Consider the following 18,679-nt stretch of genomic DNA (forward strand, 5'->3'; position numbering starts at 1 on the left):
ATTCATTAAATTTCATTAATTGAGCACCAGCAATAACTGATAATAACTGAACAGCAAATCAGCATATTAGAAGGATTTCTGAAGGATCACGTGACACTGAAGAATGGAGTAATGATGCTGAAAATTCAGCTTTAACATCAGAGAAATAAATCATTTTAAAATGTTTTAAAATAGTAAACACTTATATCACAATATTAAAATCTATATTTTTGATCAAACAAATGCAGCCTTGATGAGAATAAGAGGCTTTTTTTTTCAAAAATACTAAAAATTTAAATTATTCTAAATGTCTAAAAAATCATTTACACAAAAAATGTGTAAATGTCTTCTTGAAAATTAATACAATTTAATCATGACAACTCTCAGAAGATTTTAGCATGGTGATGGATATGACAATGTTAATGTATTTGGTCTTGGCGGAATAGATCTGCTACGCTGCTGAATTGCTGCTGCTGTTGGTTATTTCTGTATTTGTAGATTATTGCTGCTGCTGCAAGCAAGTACAGGAACTTGCTACTGCCATTGCATACGGCAATACGGTGCCGTGAGTATTTAAGACATACTGCTGCTGCACAAATAGCATATAAAATAACCCCGTAGCAGATCTATACAGGTGGAGCTGGGGAAGGTGGAGGGTTTCAGAGAACTCTCTGAAAGAACTCTTTGAGAAAGCGCTCTGCAGGAAGCTCAAGTGAATGCTAGCCAGCCATATAAATGCAAGGCAGTAAGCTCATTGGCTACATATGCAGCATGAACCAATCAGCTTGTGCCAAGTTGTTTAACTCTCTGAATATCATCAGTTACGTTAACAACCCATCAGCCTGTGCCATCTAGAGTTTCATGACTAAAATATATATTTATTCTTGTTTTTCACAGGCATGATTGTTGCCGAGGCCTTCAACAGACAGAAATGGATCTACAGTGCCAGTCTAAAGAATTACTTCAACATCACGCTGATCCTGCTTTCTTTTGCGGTGGGCTTGTACCTGGTCCTCAAAGCTCTGGGTGTGGATCTGCTGTGGACGCTTGAGAAAGCCCAGCGGTGGTGCGTCAATCCAGCCTGGGTCCACTTGGACACCACGCCGTTCGCCAGCCTGTTGAGGAACATGGGCACCCTGTTTGGTCTGGGACTTGGTCTTCACTCCCCGCTGTACACTGAAAGCAAGAAGAGCAGCAGTGCTAGAGTCAGAATGGCCTGTATCGTCGCCTCTCTGTCTCTACTGCATCTCTTCGATTCCATCAAGCCTCCCACACACACGGCTGCCCTCTACTACCTGCTGTCTTTCTGCAAGAGTGCCACCGTTCCTCTCATCACGGTCAGTATCATCCCGTACTGCGTGTCCGGAGCCCTCGGTTTACAAAGCAAAAAACAGCTTTGAGCTGAGAAAGAACTGCAAAAGACTGTGTGCAACTACACAATTACTTAGTGTTTCAAACTAGCATGTTCATCCCATCAGTCGAAGGAACACTGCCAATGAACAACTTGCCTGTTTAAATGTGTTTTCTAACTAAGGGATGCAGACACTTAAGAGTTTAAATTAAGCACTGTTATATTACACATTACAATGGTGCGTTGTGCCTTTGCATCTACATGAAAAGGTCTGGCATCTGACAAAATAAGTGTTAAGTTCTTTTTTGAGAACTGAAATGATAAGTATATGTATATAGGAGGACAATGTTTGTCCTCCCTAAGAGGTGTACTTCTTTTGATGGATTTTCTGTAATATTTTATTTTTGGAAATTATTTAGGTCATTTTTTAATAAAACACTGAAAATATATCTTGTCTAGTATTGTTGTTTTTATTTGCATTTTTAATGGTCCCTTTAACACATTCTGTCGACTAGAAGTAATGTTGCACCTACATGTCTACTAACTCTCATTAGAGTGTTAGTAGAGTTTTAGTTGACTGGTTAGGGGAAGAATAAGTTCACTTGTACAGTGGTGGTCAGAATTATTGGCACCTTTGGTAAATATGATCAAAGAAGGCTGTGAAAATAAATCTGCATTGTTAATCATTTTGATCTTTTATTAAAATAATTCACATAAATCTAACCTTTCATTGGAGAATAAGAATTTAAAATTGGGGGAAATATCATTATGACATAAATGTTTTTCTCTAATACACATTGGACACAATAAATGTCACCCTTTTATTAAATGCTTTTTGAAACCTCCATTCGGCATAATAACAGCACTGAGTTTTCTCCTATAATGCCCGATGAGGTTAGAGAGCACCTGACAAGAGATCAGAGACAATTCCTTCATCCAGAATCTCTCAGACCCTTCAGATTCCCAGCTCCATGTTGGTGCTTCTCCTCTTCAGTTCATCACACTCATTTTCTATAGGGTTCAGGTCAGGGAACTGGAATGGCCATAGCAGAAGCGTGATGCCCAGTGACCCATTTTTGTGTTGTTTTTGGATTATTGTCCGGTTGGAAGATCCAAACATGGCCCATTATAAGATTTCTAACAGAGTCAGTCACTTTTTGATTTTTTATCTGTTGGTATTTGATAGAACCAAAGATGCCATGCATCTAAACAAGATGTCCAGGACCTCCAGCAGAAATATAGGCCCACAACATTAAAAATACAGCAGTATATTTCATTGTACTCATGGGGTACTTTTTATCCCTGTGTGCACCAAACCCATCTTGAGTGTTTGTTGCTAAAAAGCTAATTTTTTAGTTTGTTTTTCTTGGGGGTTAACTGTAATTGTTGATAGTACAGATTTTTAGTCCTCCTCTGACAACTTCTGTTAATTACTGTATAGGTCCAAACATTTTTCAGAATTTAAGTTTGTGTTCATTCAGGTGGACAATCAAGATTATTTTAAATGGAATAGCAGCATTGTTGACATAGTGGTCCAGAACAACATCACCAGCCTCAAAGGAAGAAGCAGGAGCTTTTCAAGCATGGAATCAAACTTATTAAATTTTTTTCTCCTATGATGCAAGCGCAGCAAATACTTAGTCTAGATCAAATGCAATGAAATTCTCTTCCAGATGTAAATGAAAGGAAAGATCAGTAATTTAGGATAATTCATGTATACAGCAAATCACACACGTGTGTATATACAGTGGTGGCCAAAATTGTTAGTACACTAGTATTTTCACGAGCTAAAAAAAGTCATATTAACAGATTTTAAGTTTAAAGGGGCAATTAGTTTTTTTTCTCATGGGTGACAGCAGGTGTTGGAACAATTTTTATTTCGTTTAGATATACACAATATATGTGAAACAATACACCCTGTTGAAGAATTACAATAAACGTGTGTTTTCATTAGCATAGTTGTGCATCTACAGCTGAATGCGTTTTATAATCAATAGAGAACACACCTATAGATTTTTACTTTTAATAAATGCATTACTAGAAAAAATTACAGTGCTTCATTTTGCAGTAAAGTTGAACTGTTTGGTTAAGATAATTTTGTGTTTGGATGCCTGTGCTAATTGTTTTGAGAACAAGTACATTGTATTGGGAAAAAGTGTCAAATCGATTGAGAAAAACTGTAAATCATATGGATTTGGAATGACATGAGGTTGAGTAAGATTATTAGATGTCTGTCTGATAGAGCTGCTGTCTCGGTTTTTTATTCTTATACACTTAATTTGGTATTTTTTGGCTATTATTATGAACCAGTCCAGTGGGACAACTGCTATTTTACGGTTTAATTTTTATTTACAGTCTCATTGATTTACATTAAAAGCTATTTCATTTGACCTTTTGGCATTGGACTGTAAATCTCTATTTTGCTCAGTTTGAGCTTCTGAATAAAACCGAGATGTTTTTTCTTCCTTGAGTATGAGCTCCATACTTTATGAGGTATACAAGCCTGATGCATCAAAAACGATACTCAACAAAAAACACATAAAAATTTGATTTTTCCAGACGTTGGGTAAAGGTTTGACATACTATTCCATTTCGAAAATTTTGCTTTTGCTTACTATTATTTCACATGTCAGGCTTTACAGGGTTAAAAATGGGCAGAATGAAAGAGAATAAATTAGGATTGGTCTTACCGAAAGATACATCAGGCTTTTGAGGCGTGCTTATTTGTTCATCTCTCAGTTATCATTATATCACATTACATTATATATTTTGACCCCACAACATGAGTTGATCATAAAACTAAGCATGGAAAAATCATCTTAATAAGACATATATTGGTAGAGATAGAGTGACAACTGCTATTTTACGGTTTAATTTTTATTTACAGTCTCATTGATTTACATTAAAAGCCATTTCATTTTACTTTTTGGCATTGGACTGTAAATCTCTATTTTGCTCAGTTTGAGCTTCTGAATAAAACCGAGATGTGTTTTCTTCCTTGAGTATGAGCTCCATACTTTATGAGGTATACAAGCCTGATGCATCAAAAATGATACTCAACAAAAAAAACACATAAAAATTGGATTTTTCCAGACGTTGGGTAAAGGTTTGACATACTATTCCATTTTGAAAATTTTGCTTTTGCTTACTATTATTTCACATGTCAGGCTTTACAGGGTTAAAAATGGGCAGAATGAAAGAGAATAAATTAGGATTGGTCTTACCGCGGTCCCACTTCAGTGACAATATTCTCAGGCCCGGCGAGCAGGAACAGTCCTGCACCCTTCTCCTCACCCACGGTCAGAAAGATCACGGTGTCCTACACAAACACAACAATGAGAGTATAAACTACACACCAATCTAGCAATGCACATACATGCTCCTCAATGAATAAAAGATGCGCTTCACCTGAAATCCAATTTCATTGGCGATGATGTTCATGAACTCATTATCACCGTCTTTACTGTGAAAAGAACAAGGCTTGGATTGAACTTTTGAATATCGGAAATGTAATCAGAAATACATCAGGACATGGAAGTAGAATAAGTTGACAGCCTTTCTTGTCGATTCGATTCACTCATACAGCTTTGACTAAAGGCTAAAAGTCAATCACACACTTGTGCAAGCTGAAGAAGTTTCCTCTGTCCGCTTTGTTTTTGAAGTTCAGCGCTATCAGAACAGCCATTTCCCTCAGGATAATTAGATTACTCTGTCAGAGGAACATAAAGGGTAATGATTAATAATTGCAAAAGTCCAAGATTAAACCTTGTCTACTGGCACAGTAGGTTACCTTCTGAAGACGTTTGATCGTCTTCTGTAGCTTGTCCACAGCATCAACGTGCTCATCTGCTCCTGTCCTAATAAACCACAGCGACAAACATAAGCTCATGCAAGAAGAAAGCAGACAGGTCACTTGACTCCAACTCACTTGAGAAGGCCGGTCAGTGATTTTTCAATGCCGTAACTCTTTTCAGCATATTTCAGCACTCTGCTGCCAGCTATGAAAATCAGGTTGGTTTTATTCTTCTTCCCTTTTTCGGTCCCCAAAATCTTTATAACCTAAGGAGCACATTTTTCTGAGTGATTAAACAGTAGAATAGCTCTGAATAATACACTCCACCTGTGGCCCACAGTTAAGTTGGCCTAAAATGTGCTTGACAGGGAGAGCAGGACTGACCTGAAGGTGACTGAGGTTGGACACATGAGTCCCGCAGCACATGTTGGCATCTACGCCCTCGATGTCAATGATCCTGATGGGCCCAGCGTGGTCGTCAGGAAGACCTCGGCTTCTCACCTGTTTATGAGAATCGAAAAAATGTGGTTTGTTAGTTCTGCGCAAAGTAAAAGTGAATTTGGGGACAGGATTACTTTAAAATCATTAAAGATATATGTCAGTATAAGTCATCAAAAGATCTTATTAAATTCTATAAACTTAGGAAAAAAGTAACCAAAAATTGATGAGATTTTGTTGAGGATAAAGGGGGAAAGATTTGCTGCCAAACTTAAAAAAAAAAAAAAAAAAAAAAAAAGATGTTTTACTTTCTTATCTCAATATAAGATTATAGTACTTTTGGATTTTGCTTTTAATTTCAGTTTTGTTGTAGTTAGCTTCATTCAGTTTTATTTTGTGGACACATTTCTATTGATTTTTTTATACATTTATTATATTTTAGCAACAAGGTTGCAGACTGTAAAGCCATTTACAATGTCTATTTTAAAATAAATGTTCTTTCTATACATCAAAGAATCCTGAAACAAAAATCACAGTTTCCACAAAACATGTTAAGCAGCCAGGACAACCATTTTCAACATTAATAATAATGATAAATGTTTCTGGAGCAGCAAATCAGCATATTAGAATGATTTCTGAAGGATCGTGTGACACTGAAGCTCAACATTCAGCTTTACATCACAGGAATAAATCACATTTTAAAATATATTTAAACAGAAAATAATTATTTTAAACTGTAATAATATTTACAATAGTACTGTGTTCACTATATTTTTTTATCAAATAAATGCACCCTTGGTGAACATAAGAGACTTTCTTTTAAAAACATTTTTTAAAAATCTTAACGTTGCATATTATAGTTTTTCGCTTTGAATATTATTTATTTATTGTTGTTTTTTCCTTTGATTAATTTTTCACCTAATTTATGTTGTGTCGCTAATCTTCTCATTATTATTGCGCACACTGAATTACTGATTAATGAGAACTCATTTGTTCTGTAGTTTGGGTAATAAAACTTAAAGTGAGTAAATGTTGTGAAAATTTGATTCCTAGAAAGACTGATAGTAGATTTCTGAAGGTGCACACATGCCTTCTCCACAGCAGGATCATCAATGGACAGGAGATTGACAGTGACTGGAATGTGTGCACGAATCTTCTCATTCACAGCCGCCTCCAAAGCCTCCATCTCTCCAGGCTTCACCGCGGCTGTGTCCAGCTCTATGCTGCTACGCTGACGTCCCAAATCCCTGGATCATTTCATAACCAGCCAGATGGTTTAACATTTAGAAATCTAATTTATTTCTGAGTCATTTAATAGATTCTGCCAAAGCTCTTACCAAGAGGTAGTTTTGTATCCAAACATTGCATCAGCCAAAGCTGTGATCAAGTGTTGACCTTTAAAAATGACAATAAGCATGTGATGAAATTAGTTTGAGCTTCACTATAAAACATTAACCCTATAAAGCCTGCTGTATTATATTTCACATGCAAATTTCGGACTCTAAATTAGTGCTGTCAAATGATTAATTGCGTTAAGTTTTTGTTTAAATAAAATATTTGTGTGTACTGTGTATATATTTATTATGTGTGTGTGTATATATATTATATATATATATACACACACACACACATGCATGCATGCGTATATTACAGAAAAATATGTTGTTTATATAAAATATATATATATATATATATACACACACGTAAATATTTTTAAAATATATGCATGCGTGCGTATTTATATATACAAATTAAAAATATGCACAGTACACACATATTATGTACACAAAAACTTTTATTTTGGATGTGATTAATAACGATTAATCGTTTGACAGCACTACTCTAAATTATTAATGTGATCACAAGCTTGAGATAAACCTGTTGTAAACCATCTACTTCATGCCTTCCGTCACCTGAATGACACACTTTTTTAGCAAAAAAATAAAAAAGCATTTTTAGCATTTTATGTTTTGACCCCAAAATAAAAAATACAAAGCTTTGATCATAAAACTAAGCATTAAATATCATCTTACAAAGACATATGCTATAGCATAATATTTGTATGCATTTGATGTAAGCAGTCTGCTGTACTGTTAGAAAGATCTCAGTGATTCACATAACAAGCTATTAGAACTTCGGCCATATAAATATCATTAACTGCACCAAATTGCATATTTTGGCTTGGTTTCAATAAAACTGAGGTGTTGTTTTCCTCCTAGAGTGTCACTAAAGGTCCATATTCTCACTTATATCATACTCTATGTGTCATAAAACCCTGATGTATGTATCAAAAATGTGCGAACTTTTGTCTAATTTGATTTCTCCTGATTGTATCCAAACATTGCATCAGCCAAAGCTGTGATCAAGTGTTGACCTTTAAAAATGACAATAAGCATGTGATGAAATTAGTTTGAGCTTCACTATAAAACATTAACCCTATAAAGCCTGCTGTATTATATTTCACATGCAAATTTCGGACTCTAAATTAGTGCTGTCAAATGATTAATTGCGTTAAGTTTTTGTTTAAATAAAATATTTGTGTGTACTGTGTATATATTTATTATGTGTGTGTGTATATATATTATATATATATATACACACACACACACATGCATGCATGCGTATATTACAGAAAAATATGTTGTTTATATAAAATATATATATATATATATATACAATAAGCATGTGATGAAATTAGTTTGAGCTTCACTATAAAACATTAACCCTATAAAGCCTGCTGTATTATATTTCACATGCAAATTTCGGACTCTAAATTAGTGCTGTCAAATGATTAATTGCGTTAAGTTTTTGTTTAAATAAAATATTTGTGTGTACTGTGTATATATTTATTATGTGTGTGTGTATATATATTATATATATATATACACACACACACACATGCATGCATGCGTATATTACAGAAAAATATGTTGTTTATATAATATATATATATATATATATATATATATATATATATATACACACACACACACATGTAAATATTTTTAAAATATATGCATGCGTGCGTATTTATATATACAAATTAAAAATATGCACAGTACACACATATTATGTACACAAAAACTTTTATTTTGGATGTGATTAATAACGATTAATCGTTTGACAGCACTACTCTAAATTATTAATGTGATCACAAGCTTGAGATAAACCTGTTGTAAACCATCTACTTCATGCCTTCCGTCACCTGAATGACACACTTTGTTAGCAAAAAAATAAAAAAGCATTTTAGCATTTTATGTTTTGACCCCAAAATAAAAAATACAAAGCTTTGATCATAAAACTAAGCATTAAATATCATCTTACAAAGACATATGCTATAGCATAATATTTGTATGCATTTGATGTAAGCAGTCTGCTGTACTGTTAGAAAGATCTCAGTGATTCACATAACAAGCTATTAGAACTTCGGCCATATAAATATCAGTAACTGCACCAAATTGCATATTTTGGCTCGGTTTCAATAAAACTGAGGTGTTGTTTTCCTCCTAGAGTGTCACTAAAGGTCCATATTCTCACTTATATCATACTCTATGTGTCATAAAACCCTGATGTATGTATCAAAAATGTGCAAACTTTTGTCTAATTTGATTTCTCCTGACTATTATTTCCTATGTTTGCCTTCCCAGGGTTAAAGTAATAGTTCACCTAAACCCTCATTCCTTCCTCACCCGAATGCTGCTGCATGTGGTCAAAGCGTCGCTCCCAGTCCAGCTTGATGTGCACCTCCTGACCCTCCTCCAGAGCAGAGCTGATGAAATGCACCGCCTCGGGACCCTGTCTCAACACCCGCAGGACAGGGACACCTCCAACCGTCCCGTGATCATCAGGCTGGAAATGAAATGGAAAGACATCAATCTCAAATCATGCTCATGCAATGAACAATATATTCAGGGCTTGAATCTAGTTACCTGCATGGAATGACATTAGAGGGGAAACTCACCTGTCCTCCGCCCTCTGGAAACAGAATCGTGTCTTTCAGTTTCAGATTAAAGCCCTTCAGCTTGTCTTTCTTTCCATTATTCTCGAGGGTTGATTCTCCAGGCACACAAGACACGACACACGTGTCGAACTGTAAAAAGAAAAGTGGACAAACAACATGGGCATGGACTTTTTTTTTCTTCATCTTAATTTATATGTATTTGTCTTAAACTCATGCAGTGGCAAACTGATTTCAAAAATACCTTGTTAATGTTACTATCAGGATTGATCATGTCATTATTTTACATGAATTATATGTAGAGAGAAGTGTAATTACTGCTGCTGGACATGTGCTGTCATTGTAAACTGCAGAGATGTTCACTCATTCAGTCTGGCGATACACATACAGTGAAATATCATAACATTAGAAATAAGTCACATACCTCCTGCATATAACAGTCCCTCTGACACTGGAAAGCCATGTTCCAAACACAGTCTATGCTTCCAACAAGTGTAAAGTACAAGTGATCAGTATATGCTACAGTAAACTCAACCGAGAGTGAAAACATGGCCGCTGTTTTCAAAATAAAAGTCTCAAAACGTAACATTACTTGCTGTTCCTTTTGTCATTATTTGTGGAATTTACTAATTACTGAGTGGAAATCCTACTTCAGTATTTGTTTTCAGTGTGTATTAGTGTTGTGAATTTTGTTTATATGTGTTTTTTATTTGTCTAAATACGAGTATGCGAGTACATACATGCATGTAACGTAATGATTTATCAACGTTAGACTTGTTACCATAAAGCTACCATACTTCAGTACATTCCTTGTGATGTTAATTTAAATGTATAATTAATTACTTGACAGGACAATGTTTCCCCCCTCAGAAATCGTCCCTAAAATCAATTCCAGGGGTATATGGCCCCTTAATTAATCCCCCTCTGATCAGTATGCACAGCCTTCTAATAATTATCATCTTACACTTAATTTGACAGATGTCAAGAAACTTGTATGCACAGTGTAGACACATTTGTTGTCCTTTTTTTTCTAGTATTCCGTGAGGAGCCACTTACAATTTTGACTACAAATGACATTTAGCCTAATAACGTATCTCATGGAAGTAAGTATATTAGGTGTTTTAAATGCGGAAAATACTCAGCACTAATAACACGTTAATACGCGTGTTGCATATGCATGCTGCATGTATTTATTTTATTATAATATGTTTCATAGGATATTATGTATATGCATTAAGAATAATGCAATAAGGTACGGCCTATAGCAGTCAGCATTCTCAGCAATCAACAAAACAATCAATAACGGCTTTCAACTGCAGGCAACAGCTCATTAACTGTGAAAGGATATGGCACGACTTCGATTTTCCCATTCTCATCCTTTTTGCCCCCCCGCACACCCACCCACCCACCCAAAACGTGAGGTTTCGCCCCGCCTTCAGGGTGGTCACTGATCACAAACCCCAGAAACCTCATTTTGGTGAACACTACGTGCTTCTGTTACCAATAATCCATCAACTTCATCCGCTGATTCCTATGCAACTCTCAGCACACGCGTGGTGAGCTGCCTTACAGACTCTTCGAGACATCTTCAGGCTCTTTCAGAGCGAGTTCCTCCAAGATGAAGCTCAAGGCACATGCATCCCGTGGGTTTGTGAACACGAGCGCTCGTGGTAAGGTTTTCGACTGCATTATTAACAATCCGTTCACTGTATTCGCGCGCGCGCATTTCAGCCTAAATTCGAACATTCGAATGTCGTTGCGATTGCAGCGGATACAATGGCGCATCTGTTGATCATCGCAACTTTCTGCTGCGTACAGTTGCTCTAGTCTAATACATACATGCATGCAGGTGTAACGTTGTCCCATCTGTTGCCAATTCATCATGAAGTGTATGCATAAAAGTGGACATTTTTTATGTATGCTTTGTTATCCGAGTGGTGGCAGTATGATAACCACTTATGCACGGTAAGAAAAGATTTTTTCAAAGTAAATGAAATGGATTATTGGAGTACGTTTTACAAGAGAATACTGTTTCAGTCATTCTACTTAAGAATGCCATTAATTCAGTGTTTCATTGTAATTGTTTGGGAAATTTACAATTAGCAATTTCTGAGTGAAAATGGTTTCTTAGCTTTTTTCAAGTAAATCCTACTTTCTGTGTGTGTGTATTATTGTTGTGAATTTGTAATTAAATTTTTTCAGTTTGCTACACTATCGTGTCAATATTTTTAGTGTTGGCTGTTGTGGTAATTGTTATTTTTCATGATTAGAACATTTTGTTAAAGTTGCTAAAAGTCTTTGTTAAAAATCCAAATTGAATCTCTTATTTTCTAGATTTTCTCCAAGAAGTGTAATAGTGACTTAACCAATGATGTTGTGTAGGGGCAACCCTCTACGCACACCTTGGCAATTTAATAGCCATTGGCTAGTAAATCTGTTTGTTTACTCGCCAGACTGATATACTATTTTACACGCACACACACACATGTTTACTTAGCTATCTAAATGGGGACATTATATAGACTTCGATTGTTTTTATATACAGATAGTTATACACTTTTTAACCTAAACCCTCCCCTAACCCTACCCTTCACAGAAAATTTTCTGCATTTTTACAATTTCAAAAGTAAAAAAAAACGTTGTTTATTTGTATAACAGTTATACAAATGAGGACATCCACAGGTAATAGGTAAGGTAATAGTAATAGGTAATAGTAATTATTATTAAAAGATACTACTACTACTACTACTACTATTATCTGCTGGGTTCATGAATATTAATCACGTTGTCAGCGTTCGAAATCAAAACAGGGACGGTAATAGATGAGTGCCAGCCAACGAGAACTGTTCGCGCATTAGCTCCGCCCACTGCCGAGAAACCGGCATAGCTTCTGCTTGTTCTTAAAAGCTGAATAATTCTAAATGAACTCTGTTATTTTGACAGGAAAATACAACAAAGAATATGGTTTACATGTAGCGCGTCGATTCAGCGTGGTATGCAAGACTCTCGCTCTCTCTCATTGCATGTGTGAGAAACACAGCGCTATCAGTAAAGCGACGGCGAGTCGTGCGCCTTCACACTAGTTTACGGTAACTTACGTCAAATACAGGTGCACTGCGTGCTACATACTGCGCATCCACTGAGTACATGACATGATCCATTGAGCGCATCCAAATAGTACAGATCGCTTGACGGAGATCGAAACTCTCAAGCGCTCAGTGAGCGTGTTTATCGAGTGAAAATCTGTGTTGAACGCCTCTCACACACATACTGGCATGTAAAATCTAAGAATTTATTAGCCAATGGCTAATGTCAGACGTTATTTAGTCGCCCAGAGTAAGATTTAGTCGCATATGCGAGTGATTTACTCACAATGTAGAGGGTTGAGGGGGCGGGGCTATCCTTTTGACTGACCAATAGCAGACTGGATAAAACGCAAATTTAAGGAGGAGTTTGCATGACACTTGTTTTCAACTAAAAACTAGGGATGTAACAATACTGTCAATATCGTGATATCACGATAGCAAAACTGTCTTCATATTATTGTGGTCACATGGTGATATGAAACGATAGGTCTTCCGGGCAAAAAGTGTAGTTTTCAAATATATTTAAACTTCTTATTCTGACATAAAAAGTGTTTAAAGTTGTGTTTTGGGCCATAATGCTTTGGCACAGTGTCAAATGAAATAAAACCGAAAGCACAAAATGGCTTAAATCCCTTCATCAAGTCTGTTTTCACTGCGCGTTTCAAAGCAAAGCGCACATTTCGTTCAGGCGATCAGCTCGTGATCTGGTGTTTTCCGCAGCTTCAGAACGGCTCCGTTCACAGTGAATGAATACAGTAAACTCATTTATTGCACATGCTGTGAGTTTAACACACATTTGGGAACGCAACAGCCACCAGTTATTAGTGGTCGACTGATATGTGTTTTTTGAAAGCCTATGCCGATGCCGATATCTTGGAAAGCAGGGTGGCCGATATAAAACCGATATAATTTTATTTATTTCAATTAGGCAATATCGCGTTCATAATCGCAGATGAATCGCATTCGATTGCGAACGTGAGATCGCCTAGCTTGTCAGTGAACTACGGCTCTGTGTAGTGAATGCCGCTCCCTCTGAAAGCTGGTGATGGTGATTTACTACTAATAACGGGACCGGCTTTACTGACGAGATGCGCATGACAATCGCATGCGATTAATTGCACAGCCAGCTTCGATGTCATTTTCATTTCGTCTTTTCTGTAATATGCCTGATAAAGTAGCGTGCGTGAGTGCAGCGCTTATTTGATTACAGCCGTTACCGGGGACACCGCTATATCTCCCACTCCAAAAGCGCCTCCTGCTGGCAGATAATGAATTTGCATTTGCAAGTCTGTGGAAAACACTGGTGTCTGTCAACAAACATAAACAAAAAGCATGCTTCAGAGCTGTTTTGAGAAGGTGCTTAAGTTTTGAGCCGTGTATTATTACTATGAATTAGGCTTACTACTGCTACTACTATTACTATCTTGTACCCTACAATGATCATTTACTCAAACTCTCTTTTATGAGATGAAGTAACTACTAAAAACAGAAAACGTTTTATGCATTTTGGCCATTCATTTACACAACAATGGGTTTCAGTTTAGGGAACTGAAAACATGAACATTTGAAAATGGGTTTCAAAGTGCATGACTTTAAAAACAATGCCATTATTGTCTTAATGTACAAAAATTTGAATTTGTGAAAATGACGTCATGAGCATGCATATTATGTATTAAGTCTATATCAATATATGCGCACAGGCGTGTACTGTAGTATGTCTTTACAAAGTGACATCGCCAACTACTGGCCTGACATGAGTAATACAGCATTTTAGCCACTGACCTAAAGAGAAAACCTGTCATTTGTCATGAATGAAACAGCTTCACAGTCTTTTCAGCCACACACGGGTGTAAATTTCGTCTTAACAGTCTTTCAACAAAAATTTTGAATTTTTGTTCATGGTATTCAGCTGCAACTAAAGGGTTTGCAAGAAGAGACACAGGATGAATGTTTCATATCATTTTTTAATCCCATTGGAATTGAAACTGGGAATCGAAAAGAATCGGAATCGGAATTGATAAAATTGAAACGATACCCAACCCTAGTGCTTAGGAAGAACTTTTACGTATTTAGTACAGTCATTGTCATAGTCGTGTAAACGTACTATCGTTTGTACGGTTTTACAATGTTTTAATCTCAATACAAAACTTTGTTACATTCAGAGTTTTAATTGAGTCATGTTGAAAATCACAAGCACAAGATTCTTAGCTGTTGAGCATTTGCTTGGCAAACAAATGTTAAGCATTCAGACTATTACTGTTTGCAAATGAGAAAATCTATATAATGTGTGCATATTTAAAGATCTGCTGTTTTACATTAAGGAAATTCCTCAGCCAGATCAATAACTCCACTCCATGGTTTACAGTCACTTTTAGAATGGTTATCTTGATACTGTAATACATGTCTATTGACAGTTTTAATATCATAAATGTATGGCAGTTGTTAGGTTTGTTTGTCTGTCTGTTTCTTTGTTGTTGTTTTCTTAATTTTGAATATTCTGTTGCATGGGTCCAATATATTGATACACATCCAACGTGAATGGGTCTGATATATTGATATACATCTGATTTTTCTTTCTTTCTTTCTTTCTTGTTCACTTAAGACGTAACTGATGTTCAAGCACGAGAAGACGAGGAAAAAAAATATTAGGCTTGCGCGCTGCCTTAGACACATCTTTACTTGAATGTTCAAATTGGCCAGGTGCATTTGTCCATTAAAGCGCAAGAAGTCACCAAAGAGAATTGAATGCTGGCCCCAGGCCATCGGGCAGTAATTATTGTCAAGCCTTGAACGCTATAATATTTACAACACCAAACACTCGACAAGAAGAACAAAAGTATGCATCACAATCTACGAAATATTCAAACCACGGTCATTGGGGGTTTGGGGGTATGATTTCAGAACTGCCTGGTCAGGATATGCCCTATTCAAATCATTTGAGACAGAATTTCTGTATTTTTGATTGTAATTGTGTTTTTGACACCATCGGAAGCTGCTGATAAACTTGACTCATTTATTTTTCCAACCTCGCTGCCACAAATGGATGAGGTGTTTTTTTTTTTTTATCCTTCCGGAAACAAGAAATCTGTACATATTCTGTGTATAAAAATTAGTAATAAAATTCACTGATAGTGGCCCTGGACCCCCCATGGAGTTGGGCCTGGTTGTTTAGCTATTGTGTGAACGTGTTGTCCGACGCTGTAGATTCAGTAGCAAAGTGGTACAGAAACAATATTGACAAAGTGAAATTGAACACCATGAAAAAAAATGTGTTCAGTGTAGGGTTGGGTACCGAAACCCGGTAACCCATATGGCACCTGTACCTATGTAACCGTTATGTACTAGAACCGAATCAGAATGCAGATTTCGGTGCCATGCCTGAGCGATCAATTGAAATATTTGTCCTCTGGTTCTCCGAAACGGACGTAAGAAGCATCATCACCGGCACCGCACGTGAAAAATTATTTCCCGACTTAGAAAATGCACGTGAACTCAAGTGGGAAAGCTCTAATAATACAAATCCAACAAATCTTTATAGTAACGAGAGTGTGCATGTTGTTTTCACATTCCGACTTAAAAGCACAACTTTCTTGTCACAGAATGAGGCAGAAAATATGTTCCATAGGCTACTTTAAAAAGAATACATCGATTAGCAATGGATTATATAAATATACTTGATTATTATAAAAATACCAGATATGGCTTGAATAACACACAAACTATATTGTCGCAGTCGAGTGTTGTCTTTGTTTTATCATTCAAAATGTTTATATGTTCTCAGTTACAGTTACAGCTATAATAGCCATGCCTTTGTCCGTATAAGGGATTTCCTGGAGGGTCATGAGTTCCGCTACTTCTGTGACTGGATATGTGGATTTTTTGTACGAGGGCGCCCTCTGGCATCCAGTACGAATGAAACCGACATCATGTGTTTATAGTGCTATGGCCAATCCATCATTTTTTGGGGAATTTTTTTAAAATTTATTTATTTTTTAATAAGTATCAGGCACCGGAACCGGTTTAAAATTAACGATTTGGCACCGGTATCGAAAAAACCCCCAAACGATACCCAACCCTAGTTCGGTGTTTTTTTTTTTCAATGTTATTAAAGGGTTAGTTCACCCAAAAATGAAAATGTTGTTTTAAAATTTATTTATTTTTTAATAAGTATCAGGCACCGGAACCGGTTTAAAATTAACGATTTGGCACCGGTATCGAAAAAACCCCCAAACGATACCCAACCCTAGTTCGGTGTTTTTTTTTCAATGTTATTAAAGGTATAGTTCACCCAAAAATGAAAATGTTGTCATTAATTACTCGCCCTCATGTCATTCCAAACCCATAAGACCTTCGTTAATCTCTGGAACACAAATTAAGATATTTTTTATGAAATCTGAGACAGCATAGACAGCAAGGGTACTACCACGGTAAAGGCACAGAAATACAGTAAGGACATTGTTAAAATAGTCCATGTGACATCAGTGGTTCAACCGTAATTTACGAAGCTACAAGAATACTTTTTGTGCACATAGGAAACAAAAATAATGACTTTATTCAACAATTCTTCTGCTCCGAATAACCATTTACCGCCATTATGGAGAGTACCGCGATGCATGCGCAAACAAGGCGTTATTTACGTTCAGAGAAAAGCATGCGCATACATCGTGATACTCTTTATAATGGCTATATCCTATATCCTGTGGTTGTATATGAGTGTTATTCTTGAGGCAGACATGTGATAAAGCTCTCAGTGTTGGAAAGGTCAGACACTGACTCTCCCCAAAGACTCTTATCAAGTGAATGTGGTCCAGTCTTGAAACCTTACACCAGCACTAAAGGACAATACAGTGGAAAATCCCTCTTGTTCACATTAAGATTGGAATAGAAAACCATTAATAGACATTGCAGTTTATTTTTTATAGTCGCCCGAATCAAACCAGTGTAGGAACATAAACACAAAATCCAAACATCCTTGCTTTTGAAAGCGCAAGTTTGTAGTTCCATGTAATGACGTGTGTGTGTGTGTGTGTGTGTGTTACTTGTTCAAAGTGCAATTCTAATGGCTCTGTTTTACATTGCAAAGTCAAGCACGCAGAGAAATGTACCTGTACAAAGCAGTGCCTCCCACTTTGATATCTGACTTTTTGAACTGCTCGAATCGAGGCATTTCCCAGTTTGTGCTCTTGTTTGTTAGTGTGAACTCAAGACGTGCTGGTAATGCTAATTTAGTTTCAACTTGTGGAATGTGCGTGTTGAGGAGTTTCTGAGAAGACAGAGAGTGATTCAGAGACTCAATGGGTCTATTGTGGCCTGTCCTTCCCCATCAGCAGTGCTGCTGGCCATCTTATTCTGACTTGTAGTTTTAGAGTTGAACATTTAACTGACCTTTCACATCCCAGTTTTTGGGTTGGGTGATATAACAAAACAATGCAATACAGACTTTTCATATGTGTGTGTGTATATGTATATGCATATGTATATGTATATATGCACCCATATAACAATGACAATCAGTTATATTTACCGACATATATTTTTTGATAGAAGTTTTGGTCAGCGTTGGATATTTATTTTGCAAGCTCATTTCCCATATCAAGTGAGCGACTCGTGCATTGACTGATCACAAAACCCAAAATCTAAAATAGAGAAATTTAAATGCAACACTTTTGACACAAAAAAAGTTTAAAGCCATCAATCTTTTAAAACTAAAATCACTTTTTTGTCAGTCAAACCTAAAATATTTGCTCGACGTACCCCCTGAGGGTTAAATGCAGGTAAACATATAAAATAATAATATTTAAATATTGTATTTTTATATAAAAAAATTTCATCAGCATACTAATCAACCCACTGCAATTCCCTCATGAACCCCACTTTGGCAAACCCTGGTTTAAAGCATAGACATTTTTTATTTATTTATTTATCCCCCCCCTAAATCATTGTGGGGAACAGGAACATCCCTCTAATTGAAGAATCACTCACATGTGAAATCACATCAGTCTAAACGCACACTACACACTTTTGATAAGACCTCTGGGGTAACTAAGTGGAAATCTGATCTACAGGAATGTGAT

General features: G+C 36.3%; 3 protein-coding genes across 3 annotated transcripts in view; 2 read left to right on the plus strand and 1 right to left on the minus strand.

Moving 5' to 3' along the window:
• Positions 1 to 805: 805 nt before the first annotated feature.
• Positions 806 to 1,733, plus strand: LOC107598680 (glucose-6-phosphatase-like). Its single transcript, XM_016290072.1, has one exon. It carries the CDS (start codon positions 879 to 881, stop codon positions 1,377 to 1,379), a length of 501 nt encoding a protein of 166 aa, XP_016145558.1. The 5' UTR covers positions 806 to 878; the 3' UTR covers positions 1,380 to 1,733.
• A 2,817-nt stretch (positions 1,734 to 4,550) lies between these two features.
• On the minus strand, positions 4,551 to 10,093 carry aarsd1 (alanyl-tRNA synthetase domain containing 1). The gene is made up of 11 exons (XM_016290045.1): positions 9,944 to 10,093; positions 9,523 to 9,651; positions 9,251 to 9,410; positions 6,899 to 6,956; positions 6,652 to 6,808; positions 5,508 to 5,624; positions 5,259 to 5,389; positions 5,121 to 5,187; positions 4,948 to 5,039; positions 4,739 to 4,793; positions 4,551 to 4,649 (listed from the first exon to the last, which is right to left on the minus strand). Exons 1-11 carry the CDS (start codon positions 10,067 to 10,069, stop codon positions 4,551 to 4,553), a joined length of 1,191 nt encoding a protein of 396 aa, XP_016145531.1. The 5' UTR covers positions 10,070 to 10,093.
• Positions 10,094 to 10,972: 879 nt separating this feature from the next.
• Positions 10,973 to 18,679, plus strand: part of sgms1b (sphingomyelin synthase 1b) — a 30,801-nt gene continuing 23,094 nt past the window's right edge. Inside the window, exon 1 of the mRNA XM_016290008.1 lies at positions 10,973 to 11,189. The gene's annotated coding sequence lies outside the window, so the exon portion shown is untranslated. The remainder of the gene's footprint in view (positions 11,190 to 18,679) is intronic.

The sequence above is a fragment of the Sinocyclocheilus grahami genome, unplaced genomic scaffold, assembly GCF_001515645.1.
Source record: "Sinocyclocheilus grahami isolate Dianchi unplaced genomic scaffold, SAMN03320097.WGS_v1.1 scaffold253.1, whole genome shotgun sequence".
Taxonomy (NCBI): Eukaryota; Metazoa; Chordata; class Actinopteri; order Cypriniformes; family Cyprinidae; genus Sinocyclocheilus; species Sinocyclocheilus grahami.